The 21,638-nt window shown below is 54.8% G+C and overlaps 2 protein-coding genes across 2 annotated transcripts; both read right to left on the bottom strand.

Moving 5' to 3' along the window:
• Positions 1 to 956: 956 nt before the first annotated feature.
• On the bottom strand, positions 957 to 2,102 carry LOC109749519 (uncharacterized). The gene has a single exon (XM_020308469.4). The coding sequence runs from the start codon at positions 1,871 to 1,873 to the stop codon at positions 1,292 to 1,294; it is 582 nt and encodes a 193-aa protein (XP_020164058.1). The 5' UTR covers positions 1,874 to 2,102; the 3' UTR covers positions 957 to 1,291.
• A 2,540-nt stretch (positions 2,103 to 4,642) lies between these two features.
• On the bottom strand, positions 4,643 to 7,938 carry LOC109749513 (ras-related protein Rab7). The gene is made up of 7 exons (XM_020308466.4): positions 7,659 to 7,938; positions 7,532 to 7,558; positions 7,326 to 7,425; positions 5,635 to 5,781; positions 5,476 to 5,556; positions 5,236 to 5,381; positions 4,643 to 4,975 (listed from the first exon to the last, which is right to left on the bottom strand). Exons 1-7 carry the CDS (start codon positions 7,709 to 7,711, stop codon positions 4,909 to 4,911), a joined length of 621 nt encoding a protein of 206 aa, XP_020164055.1. The 5' UTR covers positions 7,712 to 7,938; the 3' UTR covers positions 4,643 to 4,908.
• Between the last annotated feature and the right edge of the window lie 13,700 nt (positions 7,939 to 21,638).

Here is a 21,638-nt window from a genome sequence, read left to right as displayed (position 1 = left end):
ACTTTTCAGACGACGAGTAAGGTGCCTTAGGTCGTGGTCTTATACTCAGTGATGCCGCTGGAGTTGATGGACTCACTTATCTTCCAAGTCTTCCGCTGTTATCGTATTAGATGGCCTTAAGCCATGTTTATCATACTTAATCTCTTCGGAGATATTCGATGTAATAAGTGTGTGATTGCTACTCTGTTATAAATCCTCCAATTGTACTGTGCGTGTCAGCATTACTGATCCAGGGATGACACTGGTGCACAGCAGCACAGACCATTTGAGGTCTGGTCGCTACAGATATGCTGGAATCTGACCTACGCCGCTACCAGCTGGGTGTGTCTTGGGATCCTGGAGGGCTTGCATGGTTGTTGCTAAGGAAGTTAACTCGATGGAAGGTCTTTCAAGGAGGGAGGTGCGCCATGATCTTGGTTGTCCGCTGTCTTGTCACCTTCCAAGCTTCTACACTTCAGCCGCCGACATGATGGTGGAGGTGATCAGCAAGAGAGCACATGCCATGGGTGTTATAGTGCCCTCTAACTGCTCTGATCAAGAACATTCTCAAGGAGGGAGGGGTGTCATCCCTGTCGCAGCCCGCTTCGCGCAAGGCTTCGTCGACCACAAGTACTACATCGACTTCAACAATGACTACTTCCTCGACAGTTCCTTCGGTTGGGTCACCATCGTCCACGACTACTACCCCCATGTTGTTAAAGCCATCTCCGCTTTCAGCCGCCACCGCGACTTTGAGCTAGTCAAGGACCATCGAGTGCAATGTGACCCGAACGGTTTTTGGTGGCGCCGGCTTGGGGTCAAGCTAGATTTCAAGGAGGGGGGGATGTTAGGAGCCATGAACTTGGCCCGTCCAAGGCCATCGCTGCAACTACTTAAGCGATGTGGAAAGAAGGGGAGGGTATCCAGTATTCCGGTGGATCACGGCACGAACGGCGGCGGCTACAAACTCCCTCCCCTTCCTCGAGTTCTTCCTCTGTATCTTCAGTTCATGTAATCTGTGCTACACTTGCTACAATTCCTAATAGAGAGAGAGATGGCGAGTAATACAACAGTGCCCTAATAGTTATCATGCTCCTTGCCGAGTCAAGACAAGAAAACCTACTACGTACTCCCTTTGTGCATTTAGATCACTACTACGTTTAGATTACTAAAGTAGTGATCTAAATGCTCTTATATTTCTTTATGAAGGGAGTACTATACATCATCTGATTCTTCCCTGAATGATTCTTCCCTGGAATTGGGAAGAAGGAGAACCATCGCGTGCACAAGGCAGAAAATACGTACTACAATCCTACATTCTGCCGCTGAGCACGGCGGCCGAGATGGAGTGGACAGCCCGGACGAGCTCGGCGGACACGAGGAGCACCGAGGCCGGCACGCTGAGCAGCACCAGCGCCACGACCCCCGCGCCGAGCCCCGGCCGCGCGCGCACCAGCAGCGCGAACAGGATGCCGAGCGCCTCGCGCACGCCCGCGACGTACAGCCCGTGGTGCCGCCGCTCCAGCTCCGTCCACTCGCCCGGGGGCACGAAGAGGTCGACGCCGCCCTCCTCCTCTGGCTCTGGCTCTTCCTCCTCCTCGTCCTCCACCTCGCGGATGCGCCGCCGCAGCGTGGCCATGCCCTCGTCCACCATCCGGCCGTCCCACGGCGAGCCCGCGGGCTCCCACTCGCCGCTGTCCCGCGGGTGACCACCTCCCGACGCGAGGCAGAGGATCACTCTGCTCCCGCCGGCGCGACGAGCGCCGAACCGAACCGTCGCCGTGGCGGCGACGTCGTGAGATGATGACAGGAGGCCGCGCCGGTCGGAGAGCGCGCGTGGTGCGCTGCTCCAAGCGCCGTGGGCTCTTCCTGCCGCCACCGGCGCCATGCGCATTGCTGCGAAAATAAAATACGACGGATGGCACGTCCGTACGTCCCGAGCAGGCTACGGCGGCAATGATCAAGAGCGTGGGTGCGCGCGGGAAGCTCGACGCAAAGTGGTGAAAGTGCTGGTGTTACGTCGATTGCTGATGCCCGGGGTCGCGTGCTGGTTTATATACCGGCGAAGGAAGGCACCAAAGGGTGGCGTGGCGGGGCGGGGCGGGGAGGCGTGCGCTGTGGTGGCGGAATTTCTCGTGGCAGAGCCTAGCGAGCAGCCTAGCTAGGCTGGCCGTAGGGCGAGGGGAAAACGTGCGGGGAACGGGTTGCTTGGCTTGGGCGGGAAGAACACGCGCACGGCGGCGTCTCGTCGGCAATTCCTTGGGGTTTTCCTTTCCTTTCTTTCGGCCGCGCGGTTTCGGCTGTGGCGTGTGCGGGCCGCGTCGCGTCCGCCCGCGACAGGGCGGCCCCTCCCCTGTTGGCGCACTTCAGCTGCTCGGCACCTGATGACTGTTCCACGGTCCCGCTGTCAGGCGGAAGCTTCCTCCCGACACGCCTTTTTCTCCACGGCGCAACGGACGACGGGATTATCCGACGGGGTATTGCCCAACAATTCCATCGTAGAGTAGCTCCGTCTGAATTCGGGAAGGATGCATGACCCGATGAAACGGATGGCAAACTTGTGACACGTTTTGGAGGAAACAAACGTGTTTACTGTTTGCTACAACAACACTGTCTGTGCCACATGTTTCTTTTTTTTTTTTTTGAGGGTCAGTGCCACATGTTTCTTTCACATGAAGAAATGGTTTCATGAGACAAAATGTCTTGTGTACATACTGTGCTCGAGAAAATACACAGAAACAACTCGGCGTCGTCATGAAAAAAAAACTTTCCATAATGTAGTGCATATAAATATTTTCAATAGTCAAACTTTACAAATTTTGACCAAGTTTCTAGAGAAAACTAATTATATCTACAATATCAAATTTATATGATATGAAAATACGTCTAATGATATGTATTTGCTATTCTAGATGTGTATATTTTTCTCTACAAGCTTGGTCAAAATTTGTAGAGTTTGATCTTTTTTTAAAACCTATATGCACTACATTGTGGAATGGAGGGAGTGCTACTATGTACCAAAATACCAGACCTTTTTTTTACACTAAACTAAACATCTTTTATTTTTATTTTTTTATGAATACGCAAAGCTTGCGTATCATTTCAATGATAGAAGAAAAAGAATCAAAACAAGAGAAGGTACAACCCCTGACACGAACGCAAGAGGGCATGAACATGGTGCTCGGAGCAGAAAGACATGGAATGCTCGGCCCAAACAAGGAAATAACACAGGTAAACCCCCCTGACCCGGCCTCCAGCCATGAAAGACGAGGAGGTGGGACACAAGAAACCCAGACCGCGTCACGACCTCACGAGAACGTCCATCACGCATCCACTGATCCAGACTCGATCGGATCAACGTACCCCCACCAAGAGTGCGGGGAGATCGGGAAGTGGGCAGCAGGACCTGACCTAGTCAGAGGCAAAAGACATGGGGGAAGCACCATGGAAGTCGTGCATTGCGCCCTGAAAAACCACGCCTTGAGTGACAACCCGAACAAATGTGACGTCCAACATCTCCAACCGCTGGGAGGACAACTCAAGCACCAAAGACAAAGGTATCGCTTGTAAAAGTGATTTTCATCGTAGTACTCGCTCTAGCGTTAGATTCAATGCAGCGTGTAAATCCCTCTAGCCCTAGGGAAGGGGGCGTGCCCTTCCCAATGGCGGAATTGCTTCTTGTCTGCTTTGCCGAGGAGAGCGCTCGCCACCCGATCCCCTAAGCTAATGTAGTTCCCAGGTTGCCTACTAGATACCGTTTACGGCTATATCCGTGTAGGAAGCCGAGGAAAGAGATAATTGATAGTTGCCAAAACCACGTAAAAGAAATGAGATTGAACATATTTCAATTCAACAAATTATGATTGTTTCATTATCAAATGCAAGGGATGTGGGACCAGGTTCTATTATTGGAGTTCAGCAAATCCGAGTGTCTCGATCTGAGTTGAGACCCACCTACAGAAATTGATCCATCAACGGCTTTTTCTATAGTGGCAGGAAGTCTCCAACTCTTAAATATGCGCTAGCTGGGTAATCCCTTTACTTAATCTGATATGAGAAACACCGGGTACACCACAAGCCAACAAGACGGTCCAACATCTCCAAAAACCAACACCAGGGACACAACAAGATGGCGCCTTCAAGAAGGGGAACGATACTATGGTGCCGCCATCATCTAATCCGAGGAACCGGACCTAGGGTTTCCCCTAGTGCTAACCCTAGTGCTAGAAGAGGGGCACAGAGGTTGTTAGCATTTACTGTATTCGCCAGATGATTTAGCAGATGATGAATTCCCGGCACGATTTGGAGAAAACAACACGAAAGGAATATTTTCATGAGATATATATAGTAACTCGCTACAAACATGTTTTTTTAGTCGAACTACAAACAACCGTGCTCGAGAAAATACATGGAAGCAACGCAGAAAAAATGATGATGATCAAAGAACGATTCCAATGGACAGTTCCAGCGTTATGATATCCGTGATTACGAGTAATTTATTTTTCCTACCACCCTTCCAAAGGGGTTCAACCATGACATATAATCTTCCTGGCAAATGGGCATGATTAAAGATAAAGACCTGGAACTGCAAGAGTAGCAGTTCAAATTAAGGAACACCACCTAGAAAATGTATTTCCAGGAGGGGCCATTGTACAAGACCAGATTTAAGCTTCTTTCACACAAAACCATAATGAAGCAACTGTAGTTTACACTTCACTTATTTCGCCTGACTGTATTCACAAGATATGACGCTATTCATGATAAAACTACACAAACGTCCACAAATTGACAGCTCGGAACAGACGCATCAATCATTCCTTGGGCACTTACGAGGTGATTGAAAAAGGTCACAAATGAAATACGGGCCCACAAGTCACCATGGAAATACAGTAATGTCAAAGGAATAGCTGACAGTTGTGGCCTCAGGTTCTAACAGCATCCTGATGATCCTTGACCCCGGTTGCCACCCACCACGTCCACGGTGTCCGGCATATACCTTCAACAGCGTAGCATTTCCATAAGATCACAAAGTGAAGCATAAAATGAAATTAAAAAATATATACGCTAGTCCTACAGCTATCTGAACATAAACCACGGGAACGAATCAATCAGCACCAAAGGCAACTAAATAAACTGTTGACACTTCAATATTACATCTAATTTCCCTTTCTGTATTACTATATGATATATTCACTTGCAGCGAATGCAGTTCAACTTCACCAAAGATATAAAGAGAGTAAGAGATATTGTGCTTACAGTTCTTCCTCTGGCTCGTTCTTCAGAGCGTTCTTTACTATACACTGGAAAGCTTCCTCCACGTTGATTCCATCCTTGGCAGAAGTCTCAAAGTATGGGATGTTCCCTTTAGAGGCACACCATGCCTTCGCCTTTTTCTCAGAAACCTGAATGGAAGCAGTTTATGTATCCCTAAGAATCCATCGGAGAGCAACTATTTACTGAGAAAAGGCAAAGCATAAAGTGAATATAGGTAATTACCACGCGACTATTCCCGCCATCTACATCAACTTTGTTACCCAGCAGAACAAAAGGGAAGTTATCAGGATCTGATGGGCTAGCCTGTCAAAAGTAAACACCTGAAGTGAGACAGGCATAACATGATTCTGGACTGTTAATGAATTATGGAAAATAATTCACCTGAATTAGAAACTCTTCACGCCAGTTGTTCAGATTATCAAATGATTTCATCGAGTTAACATCGTAAACTAGAACACAACAATCTGCACCGCGGTAGAATGCAACACCAAGACTTTGAAACCTCTCCTGACCGGCAGTATCCCATATCTACACAGAAACATATGTTAATCCACACACACACAAAAAAAATCTGTCTAAGCATCATATATAAGCAGTCATAATAGAATGGTAGTGAAAAATATACAGAATCACAGGTACCAGAAAACCTCAAGAAACAGATTTCTCATGCATCCATTAGCAATGCGCTTTAACAGAATCATTCAGAAAACAAGAGCGCTAAGAAACGGTCTGACATTTCAAATAGCAGAAGTTAACATGAAAAATGTAAAGTTTGCTAGTTCGTAGGGGTTAAGAGCATATGATGAGTGAAGAGCAGGGATGGGGCAAAACCACTTTAATAGAATTATTCGGAAAACAAAGGAAACACTAGGAAACAGATTGATATTTAAAATAGATGGGATTAGCATGAAGAATGCACCACTTGCGAATTTGTAGGGGCTAATAGCATAGGTTGAGTGAAGAACTGGTATTGGGAAAGCCTGCTTTAAAAATATCACTGAAAAACAAAGGAGCTGCTAGGAAACGGTTTGGCATTTAGGATAGTTGAAACTAACATGAAGAATGCACCACTTGTTAATTTGCTAGGGGCTAATAGCATAGGTTGAGTGAAGAGCAGGTATGGGGCAAGCCCACTTTAACAAAATCATTCAAAAACAAAGGAGCTGCTTCGAAACGGTTTGGCATTTAGGATAGTTTAAACTAGCATGAAGAATGCACCACTTGCTAATTCGTTAGGGGCTAATAGCATAGGCTGAGTGAAGAGCAGGTATGGGGCAAACCTGACCTGCTTTAACAAAATCATTAAAAAACAAAGGAACTGCTAGGAAACCGTTTGGCATTTAGGATAGTTGAAACTAACATGAAAATTGAACTGTTTGCTAATCTGTAGGGGCTAATAGAGTAGGCCGAGTGAAGAGCAGGGTGCAAAACAAACCAATACTCCCTAGTGATCTAAACGGTCTTATATTTCTTTAGGGGGGGGGGGGGGGGGGGGGGGGGGGTAACAATTATTTGTTCAGAGGCCCAAGGCTAAATCGGAAGAAATATCATGCCAAGATAAGTAGTACTTTTATGCCCTACTGAATTCTTGAACCGTTTACACTTTTCTAGGTATTATTCACATGTAAAATCAAATGGTCTATTTATTTTCTTTGGGAAGACTGCACTATATGTGGGTCCACTTTCTGATGTCCATACAAATTTAGCTCCAGCGCATAGATCTACATAAGTAATAAATAAACCAATAATTCCAGTCATGCTGTACCCAATGGTGTACAATAATATTCGCAGCTGAGAGCACTAAACTAAGCAGGACTGCAGATGATGCAAGGATTGAACCAATCATGCAGCATCAACGGTGTGACGTTCCACACAAAGAGTAGATCAACGGCAAACATCCGCTATCTTGCACTTCTACATGGGGGAGGAGCAGTTCAACAACTAATGATGGTGATGCCAAATCACACTAGCACTACTCACATGAACTGAAGTACTGAACTAGGCATAGAGCATGATCCAGCAGCAGCAAAAAAAAAAAAAAAAACAAGACGAGGGCATAAAGATCTTCTTACTTGTAGGGTGAAGAGCCTGTCCTCGAACTGCACCTCCTTGGTGAGGAAATCGGCGCCAATCGTAGCCTTGTACTGGTTGCTGAACTTCTTGTTCACATATCTGAATTAAATCAAAGCTCAAGAAAACACAGACCGGAACAACTACAGTAGGAAACCCCATATATCTGTAACGAAATACTAGCTAATTTGACGCGATTATAGGATACTGGTTCATCAAGGAAGTCTTCCCAACCCTAGATCACAGGAGACGAAGAGAGAAAGTCAGCGAGGAATCGAGAGGGGGGGTAAAACAGAGCCGCGGAAAAGGGGGCGAGAGAGATCCGAAGTGCTCACCCGCTGTCGCCGAGGATGATGACCTTGAGGAGGGTGCGGCGGCGAGAGGCCATCGGGATCTAGGGTCCGGCGCGATCGATCTCGCTCGCGCGCCGGAGGGGACTGGAAGGGGGCGGGGGAGGCGAGGCGAGACGAGACGAAAGAGCTGAGCTGTCGCGGCGCGTCGACTCGTGTGCTCTGTGGTGGGCGACGCGAGAGAGGGAGGGAGAGACCGGGCCGGAGGAGCTGCGCCGAAGGGGGGCCGTGATGTGATGTGGCGGTCGTAGGTCGGGCCACCGCGATCCGACGCGTAGAACCTCCTTCGATTTGTTTAGGAGTTTTGGTTGGTCATCTCAATAAAAAAATCCCATAAAAAATTCACCTGTTGTAAGATTCAGATTTTCTTTAAAGATTTTTTCTTTTTTCTTGAAAAGACAAACCTTTTTTTCTTTCAAAATATAGGGTATACATAAACCCTGCGCCCGACTTGAAAAACAAAGCATGGCTTTGTTGGTAAATAGGGCAAGTACGGTGAACCAACCTGTGGTTGGATGGTTATGTGGACAGTGGTATGCCCAGCCCACCAGAGTTTCAAGCCCCGGTGCTCGTATTTATTCTGGATTTATTTCAGGATTTCCGGCGATGTGCATTCAGTGGGCGGAGAAGTTCTCGTCGACTACGAGGCGCCTACGGTGACTTCGTAAAATCTCAAGATGATATGTCGGCTCAGTCTTTCGGAGGTGCTCATAGGGGTAAGATGTGCGTGTGTGCGTTCATAGGGTGAGTGTATGCGCGTATATATGAGCACTTGCATATGTACTGTGTTCGGAAAAAAAATGTGCAAGTGCGCATGCAGCCGAACGTTTGGGGCATCTCAACCGGCAACCCTCTCGCGCACCCTTCCGCGGACACGGATGCATAAGTCGACCATCTAACACTGCCGGCATACATCTCAACAACTTTTCAAACCGACCGGACGAAAATCGTGCAAACATGATGGATTTCATGTAATCCGAACAAAGTTCATTTAAACTAGGATACCAGTGAACTAAAAATCTTAAAACAAAAACCCTAAACTACTCTATAGTTGACGGTGACCTCGTAGTCCATGTCGGGCTGGCCGGTGGCTCCTCCTCCGTCATCGTCGCCCGATCCGGCGTCGGAGTCGGGCTTCGGGCAATGGAAGTTGGCAGCAGGGCTTCCTGGCAGCGGCATGACACTCGCGGATGATCCTCTCCGCTTACTCCTGGGTCGTGCGCAGTGCGGCCGCGGCCACCGACGACGTGGGCGGGAGGAGAAGGCGGCGGGCCTTGGAGGAGGAGTTGTTGGCGGCGGCGATCTCGCTGAGAGACCACTCCTCGTCGTACTTGACCATCTCCCCGTCGAGAGGCTAGGATTCCACGTTGATTCGCAACATGTCGAAGCACGTGTGCCACACCTCTCTTGCGTACACGCATTGCATCAAGATGTAATCTGCGTTGTCCTCCTCCTGTAGGCAGGTGCACCAAGCCAAAGGTAGGTCTTGCGGTCTGTGTCGAGCTCTTCTATCAGAGGTCCAAAATTTGTATTGGGCAGCTAACAAGGCAAAGATTCTGCATTTCGACGAAGCCTAGTTGCGCTAGATGCTTCCTGCAGTAGGTGATCTTGTTAGGCTCTGGCACATATAGAGGTAGGTTGACCTTGCAGAGGAACATCTAGTGGCCGAAGCAGACCAAGTAAAAGCATCCGGGGCATCATGATCCCTTTGACCGTGGCAATGGTATGCCTGAGGTTCATCATCTGAAGAAGTGCCTGGAAAAAATTAGGCCCCTGCACGTCCAGACTCCATCGCTCATCCATCAGCACTTGAGCCACTGTTGTCGGGGGTGTCGTGCGACATATGCCAAAGGATGACTTATCATGGAGGGGGCTAATAATACGTCGCCGGTGCCAGGAAACGGGATGAGGCGGAGACATGCACGCCGGCGAATCTTATCCAGGTTCGGGGCTCTCCTAGGAGATAACACCCCTACTCCTGCTCTGCGGGGTCTCCGCATGATCACTCAAGCAACAATCGTGGCTACAAGCTTGCTCCTTGAGCTGTTTCTCTAGAGGGGGAAGAAGAACAAGTCTAGCCCTAGCTTCCTCTCTCTATATGGGTGTGTGGGTGAACTAGAGTCTGAACCCTTTGCATGGGTGCCCTGGGGGGTTTATATAGGCCTACCCCCCAGGGGTACATAGGTAATCTGGCTGGGTGGTGGCCCCGGTTGTCAGTGTCTACGGTCGCCGGCTTCTCCGCCGGCCGCTGGGGCCCGCCGTCTGGGGGGCCCTACTGGCTGTCTCGTGCTTGGCCGACAGGTCGCGCCCGCCGCTCGCGGGTCTTGCCGGGTGCTCAGCACTGTAGCGATGCTGGTAATGATGCATGCTTGGTCGGGGGAGGCGTGGCTACAGTACCGCCGCCTGGCGGGCGTTCACTATAGCCACTCCCCGTCTCTTCTGTTTAATGGCGCACAAACTCCAAGGAGAGGAAGGCCGCCTGGTCAGAGGCCGGCCCCCCTACGAGCCGACTGGTCTGGGCTCGCCGCCTTCTGGCTCCTTGTGGGCAGGTAGGGCCCGCCGCTTGCGGGCCGTACCGACAGCCCGTCGTGGGAGCATGGCTCCCTCTGACAGGGGTGATGTCATGGGCCGCGTGGCAACAGTGCTGCGCCGGACGGGAGATCTCCGTCTGGTACGACGCACTGTGGCCACGCTTGGCCCCAGATTCGGGGGTGGCAAGGCGTGCTGTAGCCACGCCCTGTCTCATCGCATTTATGTGGGTGCAAACTTTGAGGGCGCCTAGGGCCGCCTGCTAGAGGCCGGCCTCTCTGGAGGCCGCCTGTTAGGAGCCGGCCCACCTCGTGGCCGCCTGCTTGGCTTTGCCGTCTGCTGGCAGCCGGCCGCTTGGACCAGCCGGTCGCGAGGAGGCGTCGCTTGGCTCTTTGAATCTTGAGGGAGCAGCCGGCCCCGATGTCTTGAAGCGCCATGGGGGGCCGATGAGGCTACCCGTGGCCAATTACTCCGACAGTAGTCCCCGAAGCTGATGAGGCTCCGTGGCTGGCGAAAGGAAGGAGCCTCGGCAGCTTCCTACTCCGAGTGCTTTATTTGATCTTGCTCCGTCCGTCTTCTGAAGCGCCGACTGCTAGGAGTCGGATATCACCAGGCAAACCGTCTGGTGGTTTTTGAAATGCCTTGGCGGGAGCTGGGTGACGCGCCAGCCTGGCGCCAGTCTTGCCGCCCGTCGGTTGCACGCCATGTGTCACTAGCCGGCCAGGTCGCCTGCCAGCCCACGCGCGCGATGGGACATCGCCGCAGGCCGGGACCACCACTACCGGGCCTCGGCCCGCGCGCGGATCCGCTGTGGCCGAGGCAAATGGTTGGGATTCCGTGGTGTGATTACTCACGCCGTTACGGCGCGGTTAATGCGGGGTCGTGGGGTCGTGGGCATAGTTAATCCCATGATCGCCACGTCCCGTCCCCTCGGCTTCGCAGCCTACGGGGCTATAAATAGGGGAGGAGGGGTGGCATTAGCACGCGCGCCCTCCTCGCCCTTTGCCATCTCTTTCCTCCTTCCTTTCTTCACCGCCGCGACGCCTCTGCCCTTCGCCGAAGCGCCGCCGCCGCTCATCACCGCAGAGCCTTTCTCCTCCGTAGTGTTGCCGTTCTCCCGTGGGTTCCCCCATCTCTTGCCGCGTCGTGCCTTCATCGAGCTCCAAGCTCTCATGGCGCGTGACAAGGCGAATTCCGGTGCCTGGGATGGCTCCAACATCCATCAGGACCACCTCGACTTCCTCCGTGACACGCGACGGCTACCCGGTGCGGGCTATGTAGAGGTGCGCGTCCCGCCGGCGAAAGAAATCTCGCCGGCGCCGCGAGACGGCGAACGCGTTGTCTTTGGGTCTCATTTTCTCCATGGCTTCGGCCCGCCGGCTAGCGGCTTTCTCCACTCCTTCCTCCAATTCTATCGCCTCCAGCCGCACCACCTGACACCGTACACGGTGGTGCTGCTATCGGCCTTCGTCACGCTGTGCGAGGGCTACCTCGGTGTTCTCCCCACTCTCGAGCTGTGGGGAGAGTTCTTCTACACCAAGCTCGGCGTCTCCGCCAAGGACGAGGCGGCTCAGTGCGGCGCCTTCGTCGCGGTGCGGCACCCAGGAGCCGGCAACCGCTTCCCAGCCATCACCCTGACCCAGTCCGTCAAGCTGTGGCAGAAGTCGTACTTATATGTGAAGAACGTTGACCCGGCGCTGGACTTCGTCAACCTGCCGGCCTACGAAGCCGGCCCACCGGCCGAGCCGCGCACCAACTGGAACTTCAAGCCGAAGCACCTGTCGCCCGCCTCCACCGCCGCCGTCGCCAGTCTTAAGGAGATGACGGACTTGGAGGGCCTCCAGGCGTCCGACTTGTTGACCGCCTTCGTGGTGCGCCAGGTTCTCCCCCTCCAAGGCCGGCCTCACATGATCAACCAGATGAGTGGGCACCGAGACCCATGTCGGTTGTCCACCCGGGAGATGCCAGCCACGGAGGTGGCCCGCATGGTGAACGAGATCGCGAACCTCAAGCTCTCGGAGTCGGACTGGTAGTTCGGCAAGCGGCCGTACTCCCACGCGCATCCGCCTCCTGCCGTAAGCTCCCGACTCTCCTTTCTTTCTTGGTCTTTTCTTCTTCTGTCGAGTTCTGTTTTGCCGACTGATCAGTCGGACGTGTCATAGCTCCTTACGACCCAGCAGGCAGCCGACGCCCCGGCGCAAGGCCAGGAGTTCCTGCCGGACCGAGCGGTGAGCGACGCGGATGACCCCGACTTGGGGGCGGCCGCCTTGGAAGACGACGCCACAGGCGGTGGCGACGGGGCAGGCGGCTCCAGTGGGGGAGGCGGCCTTGAGACGTGGTTGGATGACGACGAGGAGGAGGCGGATCCGTGCCGCCAGCCGGTTGCCAACAAGGCGGGGGCGAGCTCCTCAGCGGCGCCACCTGCACCAGGCGGCGCACCAAAGCGCCAAGCCGGCACGCAGCTGCAAGGCGGTCGGTCGAAGAAGCCCAAGGGCTCGGCCGCGGCGACCAAGCGGGAGGAGGCCGCCGCGAAGGCAGCCCGGTTCAAAAGGGCCCCGAAGCAGGCGCCGACGGTGTCCGCGTAAGTGCTTATTCTTCCTTATGTTTTCCTTTGTCTTTTCTGTGTCTCTTTGTAAACCTTCTCTGAATTTATTTTGTCTTGTGCGAACAGAGCACCGCTCTCTCTTGAGCGGTCGACCTCCGCCTCCATCATCGGGGGAAGGGAGGGCTCCGCCAGCACCCGCCGCATAGACCCGCTCGCCGACCTCCGGGAGGCGACGGAAAAGAACGCGCGGGAGGCGCACGATGAGAAGGAGAGGGCGGAGCAGGCGAAGGCGGATGCCGCCAAGGCGGCGCAGGAGGAGGCGGACGCGGTGGCCAAGGCCCAGGCCGATGCCGCGACCAAGCCTAGGAGGAGGAGGCGACCATGGCCCAGGCGGACGCGGCCGCCAAAGCACAAGCAGGAGCAGCCACGGGTGGCCAAGCTCCACAGCTGGTCATTCTGCTACGCTCCATGCCGCCGACGACAGGGGTCCCGGCGCCGACTGGAGGGGCCGGCAACGACCAGCCGGTCATGGAGAGGGAGGAACGCGACGCCATCATCCCGAGGACGGAGGCGTCCCAGCAGGCACCGACTGCCGAGGCTCAGGGCAGTCGGCCTGACGCACCGTCGGCGCCTCGAGTCGGCGGCGAGCTGGTGGTGGGGGCGACTCCCGTCGTCCGCACTCCAACGCGTCGGCATGTGATGAAGGCGACTTCAGCGCCGCAACCTCAGGAAATCGAAGCCTCCAGCTCGTCGGTCCCAGAAGCGGAGGCCACTACTGCCGTCCCGCGGGAGTGGGCGTCTGAGGGCGGGACGGGCATCCTGAACAAGGCTGCACGCGAAGTCCAGTCCCTGCTTCAGGCCCAAGGCGACGCCCTCAAGGATTACATGGAGAAGTTCTTGGCATCGTGAGCTGCCGTCCGGGTATGCTCCTTATGCTTTTGCTTTTAATCTTTGCAATCTTCTGTGGGGGCGCGCTAGCGCACCCACTGGGTGTAGCCCCCGAGTTCCGGGCCGGCTGCTGAGCAGGCGGCTCGGAACTTAATGGCAAGTTCCAAGTGCTGACCATTGATTCTGTGGCAGGACTACCACAACATTCGCGCGGCCGCCTACAACCCCCATGTCAAGGAGCTGGCCAAGCGGACCGCTGAGCTGACGGACAGCCGGAGTAAGCACTCCAGTCCTCATTCTAGCGGGGGCGGGCCAGCACACCCATGGGGTGTAGCCCCCGAGATTCGGGCCGACTGTTGAGCTGTCGGGTCTAATCTTCCGGCAACCACCTTTTCTTATTTCTTTGTTGAATTGTTCAATCCTTCACGGGGGCGCGTCAGCGCACCCGCGGGGTGTAGCCCCCGAGATTCGGGCCGACTGCTGAGCAGTCGGGTCGGATCTTCCGGCAGCTACTTCTTTCCTTGTTGATTTGGTGACTTCCTGCTTCTTCTCTCTCTTGTATTTTGCAGGAGCCAATGCCACCTTGCGGCAGCAAATGGGCGAAGCTCAAACCGCATTGCATGCCAAGGAGGAGGAGCGCCTCAAGGCGGAGCAGGAGCGTGACCGCCTGGCCAAACAGCTGGAGGAGGAGCTCCAGGCCAAGTTCGAGACTTGTCGCTCGAACTGGGTTGACAAGGAGAAGGCCCTGTCGGCTGGCTACGGTGAGATCGAGGACATGCTCGATGGTAAGTTGCTCTTTTCCTTCTTCTTCTTGCCGGTTTGTCCTACAAGCCGGCCTCCGACTTCTTAGTTTTCTCTTCTTCCCTTGAGCAGAGTACTTTCCTGGCTACTCCGTTGCCGCCAGCCAAGCCGTCGAGGCTCATCGCGATGAGCGGAGGCTGGCTGGCGCGACGATCGCGCCCAACGCCCCTCGGACCCTTGCCGAGCAAATGCTCGCCATCCAGGCTCATCTCCAGCCGGCGCATTGGGCTCTCCACCGTCTTCAGCGTGCTGGGGCCCAGGTGGTCTCCGCCCTCTGGCCGGGTACTCCCCTTCTGCGCACCGCCAGCCGGACCTCCGACTGGTTGGAGGTGGCCATCGGCCGCTTCGAGGCATGGAAGGGCTCCTCCGCCTGGGCAGGTGCACGGCGAGCCCTGGAGTTTGTCAAGGGGTGGTACCTTGGATTGAACTTGGACCAGCTGGCCACTCTCCGTGCCGAAGCCGGCGAGGAGTTGGAGGCGGTGGCGCCCAGCTCTATCACCGCGCCGCGGTGATCGCCGAGTACACGGACACTAGCGTCTTTCTCCCCGAGCTGGACGAAGCGAGCGCCGAGGTGCCGCCTAACTGGTTCGGGCTGAACCCAGAAGGCAGCGAGGACTCGGTGGAGGAGATCGCCTCCAACGATGAGGGCGAGGAGGAGGAGGACGAGGACGAGGACGGTGAAGACGACACGCCGGATGGTGGAGACGATGACCGGCCTCATCCTGACCAAGTCTCGACCAACGGACGGAGCGCTGGCGAGCCGACTGCTGCCGACACTAACCAGGCCGAGACCCATCAGGCGGCCGCTCCACCACCCGGAGCCTCTACCTTCGCCGACCCCTCCGATCCGGCTGCTGCTCCTCTGGCCTAAGCGGCCAAGTTATCTTTCCTTTTCCTGTTTGTAACCGCTTGAACAAAATTTGTTAAGTCCGCGCAGTTCCACCCGCTGGGGGTGTATTCAAACTCCTGTTGAATGCTGGCCAAGGGCCTTTTTGCTGTAAAAAATTGTCTTTTTCCTATTTCCGACTTGTCTTGCTTTTCTACCCCTTTGGCTTTTTCCTTTGCCGCCTTCCCTTGGCTGCCACCTTGCCAGCCGACAGCCGCTCTGCGGTCTGTGGCTGGGACAAGTACTTGGCCGTTTTGGGAAGACAAGTACTTTAGCCGTTTGGTAGAGTGTAGCAAATTAAGTTAGAGACCGGCCGGTCAGCTGCTCAGCAGCTGGTCGGAGAAGGGAAGAGCTGACTTGGCCTATGCAAATGTTGTAGTCCTTTGCCATTTTTCGTGTGGGCATCGTTTCCTGCCTTTATCTCTTGCCGGCCGGACAGTCGCTCTACGAGCTGTGGCTTGTGGCAAGAGAAGGCTTAGGTGCTGGCACACTACTTGTCCGACTACAGGTAGCATTGACATAGTACAAGGCGGCAAGCCCCCGGGCCGACTGGTCGAACCCGGTGACAGGCGGAATAATGCAATAACACATTCATAGGCATAGAACTTATCATATAGATAAAAGGGGTAGCCCCCGAGTGCTCCTCAAGGTCCCCGATGTCTTATACTTAATACAAAAAATAGCGTGGTACATACTGAATCAACTGTAAAATCTTCGGAGAAGATTTGCGTTCCATGGGCGCTCCGATTCCTTGCCCGAATCGTCTCTCTTGCGTGCTCTGGACTTCTGCACATCGATGAGGTAGTAGGAGTCGTTGCCCAATGCCTTGCTGATGATGAAGGGGCCTTCCCAAGGGGCCGAGAGCTTGTGCTGGCCGGCTATTCGCTGGATCAGCCGGAGCACAAGGTCTCCCTCTTGGAAGGATCTTGGCTTGACCTTCCGACTGTGGTAGCGGCGTAAACTCTGCTGGTAGATGGCGGACCGGCTGAGTGCCAACAGCCAGCCCTCTTCCAGTAGATCAATGTCGTCTTCTCGTGCCTCTTTTGCCTCCGCCTCCGTATATATGGTGACGCGAGGTGAGTCAAACTCAATGTCAGTTGGGATGACAGCCTCGGCACCGTATACGAGAAAGAATGGAGTGAAGCCGGTTGATTTGTTTGGAGTGGTGCAGAGGCTCCAAAGGACGGTCGGTAGCTCGTCGATCCAGAAGCCCACTGACCGCTCTAGTGGCTCGACCAGTCGGGGCTTGATGCCGGAGAGGATCTGGCCGTTTGCTCGCTCGACATGGCCGTTTGACTGCGGGTGGGCAACAGACGCTAAGTCCACTCGGATGCCCTGCGTCGTGTAGAAACGGGCCAAGGCTCCTTTGGCAAAATTTGTGCCATTGTCGGTGTGATGCTGTGTGGTACTCCGTACCAGGTGGTGATGTCTGCAATGAAGGTCACGGTAGTCGAACCATTCAACTTCTTGATTGGCTTTGTTTCAATCCACTTGGTGAACTTGTCCACGACAACGAGCGAGCAGATGGGTCATGCCGCCGCGTGCTGTCTTGAATGGTCCCACCATATCCAACCCCCAGACCGCAAAGGGCCAAGCCAGGGGGTGGTTTTGAGTGCAGAAGCTGGTAGATGTTGCTGGGAGCTGAACTTCTGACACCCTTTGCAATGCTTGACCAATTCCTTGGCGTCTTCCAACGCAGTCGGACAAAAGAAACCATGGCAGAAAGCCTTGGCAACAAGGGATCTGGAGGCCGCGTGGTGGCCGCACTCGCCTTGGTGGATATCTTTGAGGATTGCTTGGCCTTTCTCTGATTCTACGCAGCGCTGGAAGACTCCAGTCACACTGCGCCTGACGAGCTCTCTGTTTACTATCGTGTAGGCTCCTACTCAGCGCTGCACTTGCCGGGCCGAGATCTCGTCGGCCGACAGCTCTCTATTCACCAGAAACTTGAGGATGGGCTCTGCCCATGACGGTGCTTGAATTTCTTCTACTGCCACTACGGCCACTTGTACGAGGGCGGTTGGGTTGGGAGGCGACGGGTTGGAATCGATTGCCGTTTGCTGCATTGCGGAAGTCCCCGGGCCGACTGCTGCAGCCCCCGGGCCGAGTTGTGAAGTCTCTGGGCCGGTGCGACTGCTGCAGTCCCCGAGCCGCTTGGTGAAGTCTCCGGGCCGACTGCTGCAGCCCCCGGGCCGGGTTGTGAAGTCCCCGGGCAGGGTGCGGCTGCTGCAATCCCCGCGCCGCCCACTGAAGTCCCTGGGCCAGCTGCTGCAGCCCCCGAGTCGGATCCGACTGCTTCGGGAGGAGCCGGCACGAAGATGGACTCAGATTCTGGAGAAGGCTTGATCGACGGCTTGCGAAGGCACTGAAGGGAAACACCGGCTGGTATTGCTTGACGGGTGGAGCCGATTCGTGCCAAGGCGTCTGCTTGCTCGTTGTCGTTTCGTGGCACGTGAAGGAACTCACACCCTTCAAAGTATCTGCTGAGTTGCTGGACGAGGAAACGGTAGCTTGCCATGTTTGCATCCTTGGCGTCCCAGTCACCAGATGACTGTTGGACCACCAAGTCGGAGTCGCCGTAGCACAGGATCCGGCGGATGCCGATCTCTTTGGCCAGCCGGAGGCCGTCTATTAGTGCTTCATATCCGGCTACATTGTTGGAGGCGACGAAATGGATTTGCAATGTGTATCTGAGCTTGTCGCCTTTGGGAGAAGTGAGAACAATGCCAGCTTCCAAGCCGGTGCGCATCTTCGAGCCATCAAAGTGCATCCGCCAATGAGTGGAGTCTGGATCTGGCGGCAGGTACAGGGTCTCGGCCCAGTCAACAAGGAAGTCGGCCTGTGCTTGGGACTTGATGGCGGTGCGTGGCTTGTAAAAGATGGTGTATGGGGCCAACTCGATGGCCCATTTGGCCACCCGGCCAGATGCATCTCTGCTGCCAATGATCTCGGCAAGTGGGGCAGTGCAGACAACTATGATTGGGTGCTCTTGAAAGTATGGCTTCAGCTTCTTGGCGGCAAAGTACACGCCGTAACACATCTTCTGGTAGTGAGGGTAGTTCTGCTTCGAGGCTGACAGCACCTCGCTCAAATAGTACACGGGCCTCTGGACGGGCTGTGCTCTGCTGTCTTCTGGGCGCTCTACCACCATAGCAGTGCTGACCACCCGGCTAGTGGTGGCGATGTAAAGGTATATGGGTTCTTTAGCAGCCGGAGTCGCCAGGACAGGCGGCGTGGTTAACATCTTCTTCAGCTGGAGAAAAGCTTCATCCGCCTTGTCATTCCACTCGAAATGAGTGGTCTTCTTCATGAGCTGGTACAGGGGAAGAGCCTTCTCGCCCAGCCAACTGATGAAGCGGCTGATGGATGCCAAACAACCGGTGAACTTCTGGACGTCTCTCATTCGGGTGGGTTTCTCCATCCTCTCGATGGCCTTGATCTTCACAGGGTTGCACTCGATGCCGCGCTCTGAGACCAGGAAACCAAGGAGCTGGCCGGCTGGTACTCCAAAGACGCATTTCTCTGGATTGAGCTTGATCTGAAACCGGCGCAGATTTTCAAAAGTTTCCTTGATATCTTCCAAGAGGGTACCGCGCTTCTCCGTCTTCACCACAATATCGTCTACATAGACGTGGGCATTTCTGCCGAGCTGCTTGAGGAGACACTTCTGCATGCAACGCTGGAACATGGCACCGTCATTTCTCAAGCCGAATGTCATGGTCAGGTAGCAGAAGGCTCCGAATGGTGTGATGAAGGCGGTCTTCAGGCGGTCTGCCGGGCTCAACTTGATCTGGTGGTAACCTGAGTAGACATCCAAGAAACTCAACAGCTCGCATCCGGCTGTGGATTCTATTACTTGGTCAATCCAGGGTAACGCAAACGGATCCTTGGGGCAGACTTTGTTGAGATTGGTGTAATCAATGCACATGCGCCACTTGTTGTTCTTCTTCAGTACAAGGACTAGGTTGGCAAGCCATTCTGGGAAGAAAACTTCCATGATGAAGCCGGCTGCCAACAGGCGGGCGATCTCTTCTCCAACAATTCTTCTCTTCTCCTCCGACAGCCGGCGGAGTGGCTATCTGACTGGTTTGGCGTTTGCTCTAACATGTAGCTTGTGCTCGGCGAAATCCGTCGGAACACCCGGCATGTCTTTGGGAGACCATGCAAAGATGTCCCGATTCTCACAGAGGAAATCGACGAGCTCGCTTTCCTATTTGCTATCAAGGTTGGCACCTATGACAGCGTGCCTCTCTGGGTGCTCAGGGTCCAAGGGAATCTTCTTCGTTTCTTTGGCCGGCTTGAAGGAGCCCTAAGTTTCTGACTCTTTGGGCCCTGGTGACAGGTCCGGCTGCTTGCCAGCCATGGCCACCACCCGGTCCAGGAGCTTCTTCTTAGCTGCAATCATGAGGGACTCGGCCAGCCGGCTGCTGGCTGCAGCACAGGCGGACGACTTCTCATAGTCTCCATTGATCGTGATAATGCCCTTGGTCCCTGGCATCTTCATCTTGAGGTAGGCATAATGAGGCACCGCCATAAACTTGGCTAGGGCAGGTCGGCCTAGGAGCACATGGTAAGGGCTCTCCGGATCAACCACCTCAAACCAAATCACTTCTCGGCGGAAATGATCCTTGTCTCCGAAGAGGACATCTATCTTGACTTTGCCGATTGGTGAGCAGGACAAGCCGGGCACAATGCCATGAAACACAGTCTGACTGGGAAGCAGCTGCTTCTCTTTGATCTTCAGCTTCTCCATGGTGTCGCGGTAAAGGATGTTGATGCTGCTACCGCCGTCTATCAGAATCCGGGAGAAACGAGCAGCTCGTCTCTCCGTTGCAAGGGTGGCATCCAATACCAGGGCATAAGAACCTGGGGAGGGCATTACTTCCGGGTGGCCAGCTCGGCTCCAACTAATAGGCCTCTCAGACTAGTGCATGAATTCTGGAGCAGTTGAGGCGACTGCGTTCACTTCTCGGTGCTGCTGACGCCAGCTATGTCTGTCATTGGCAACGCTGGTGAAGACAACGTATGCACCATGCTCTTTAGGGTAATCATCTTGGATTACGCCGACAGCTGGACAGGCGGCCGGCTGCTTGGGAGGAGGAGCCGGCGGGCCAGCAGGCGGTGGGGGAGTCCTTCTCCCTTGGCGATGCGGACAAGCCAGTGGCATTTCCGAGTGGTATGGTTGGACGGCTTCGCCCCGCTGTGGAACTTGCAAGGGGCATCGAGGGTTTGCTCAAAGGAGAAAGCAGGTAACCAAACTGGCTTGCAGCCCTTCTGACGCTTGGGGAGGGGTTGTCCTTCAGGTTGCTGGTCCTCAACTGTCGCCACCTGTCGGCTGGTGGAAGCCGGCTGCTGGGCCTTGCGCTTGTTGTCGTTTGGCTGCTGGCGCCGACTGTTGTCTCCAGCCGGCGTCCGAGGAGCCGGAGGGAGCACCTTTCCAGAAGTATCCACGCGGAGCTCTGACTTCATGGAAGAGTCGGCAGTGGCGTACTTGTCTGCTATGATTAGCAGCTCATCGAGTGTGGCCTGCTCGTCATAGTGGAGTCGGTGCTTGAGTAAGGTGCCCTGTCGGCACCCGATAGTGAAGTACTCGATTGCTTAGACCTCGTGCACCCCTTCGCAGGAGTTGCGCAGTTCAGCCCACCGCGTTAGGTAGGCGCGGATGGACTCGTTGTGGCCTTGGACGGACAACGAGAGCTGGCGAGGCTTGGGCGGCCGCTTGTAGGTGCTGGTGAAGTTGCGGACGAAGACTTCAGTGAAATCTACCCAGCTGTTGATGCTGCGGGGCTTCAGGCTGTTCAGCCATGTCCGGGCCGTACCCTGGAGCATGAGCGGAACGTACTTCACGGCAACGCGCTTGTTGCCGTTCGCTATGCTGACGGCCGTGGAGTAGTCGACCAGCCAGTCCTCCGGCTTCACAGAGTCGTTGTACTTGGGTGTATCTCGTGGAAGTGTGAACCCTTTGGGAAAGGGCTCGTCACGGATGCGGGGACCGAAACAAGGTGGGCCCAGCGCATCTTCTTCTTCTAGTGCCAGGGATCGATTGAGACGGTCGATCCGGTGGCGGGCGTCGTTTTCTTCGATTCCCTCTTGGCGGCCCAGCCGGTCGCCGAGAGTTGGGTGGTCAACAGGCGGCGGGGAAGCATGCCTCTCCCTCCGAGGAGGAGGAGGCAGACAATCGTCCCGTCGCTCTACTGCTCGTGGGCGGCCATCTTGGTCGCGCTCGATGGTGATGCGCGTGCGGCTGCGGCTAGCAGCCGGCTCTTTGTCTCGTTTGTCGCGGACGCCACCAGTGGGCGTCCGGGAGGTCGCGCCT

This window comes from Aegilops tauschii, chromosome 1, assembly GCF_002575655.3.
Source record: "Aegilops tauschii subsp. strangulata cultivar AL8/78 chromosome 1, Aet v6.0, whole genome shotgun sequence".
In the NCBI taxonomy this organism is placed as follows: domain Eukaryota; kingdom Viridiplantae; phylum Streptophyta; class Magnoliopsida; order Poales; family Poaceae; genus Aegilops; species Aegilops tauschii.
The sequence above is the reverse complement of the archived record's forward strand: the minus strand, read 5'-3'. Positions and strand labels throughout refer to the sequence as shown.

What these genes read in the sequence shown, in the direction of transcription:
- LOC109749519 (XM_020308469.4), bottom strand. Translation starts at nt 1,873, where the DNA reads ATGCGCATGGCGCCGGTGGCGGCAGGAAGAGCCCACGGCGCTTGGAGC.
- LOC109749513 (XM_020308466.4), bottom strand. Translation starts at nt 7,711, where the DNA reads ATGGCCTCTCGCCGCCGCACCCTCCTCAAGGTCATCATCCTCGGCGAC. An exon ending in ATGGCGGGAATAGTCGCGTG is followed by an intron (nt 5,382 to 5,475) that starts GTAATTACCTAT and finishes GCTTCCATTCAG; the next exon opens with GTTTCTGAGAAAAAGGCGAA. An exon ending in AACGAGCCAGAGGAAGAACT is followed by an intron (nt 4,976 to 5,235) that starts GTAAGCACAATA and finishes ACGCTGTTGAAG; the next exon opens with GTATATGCCGGACACCGTGG.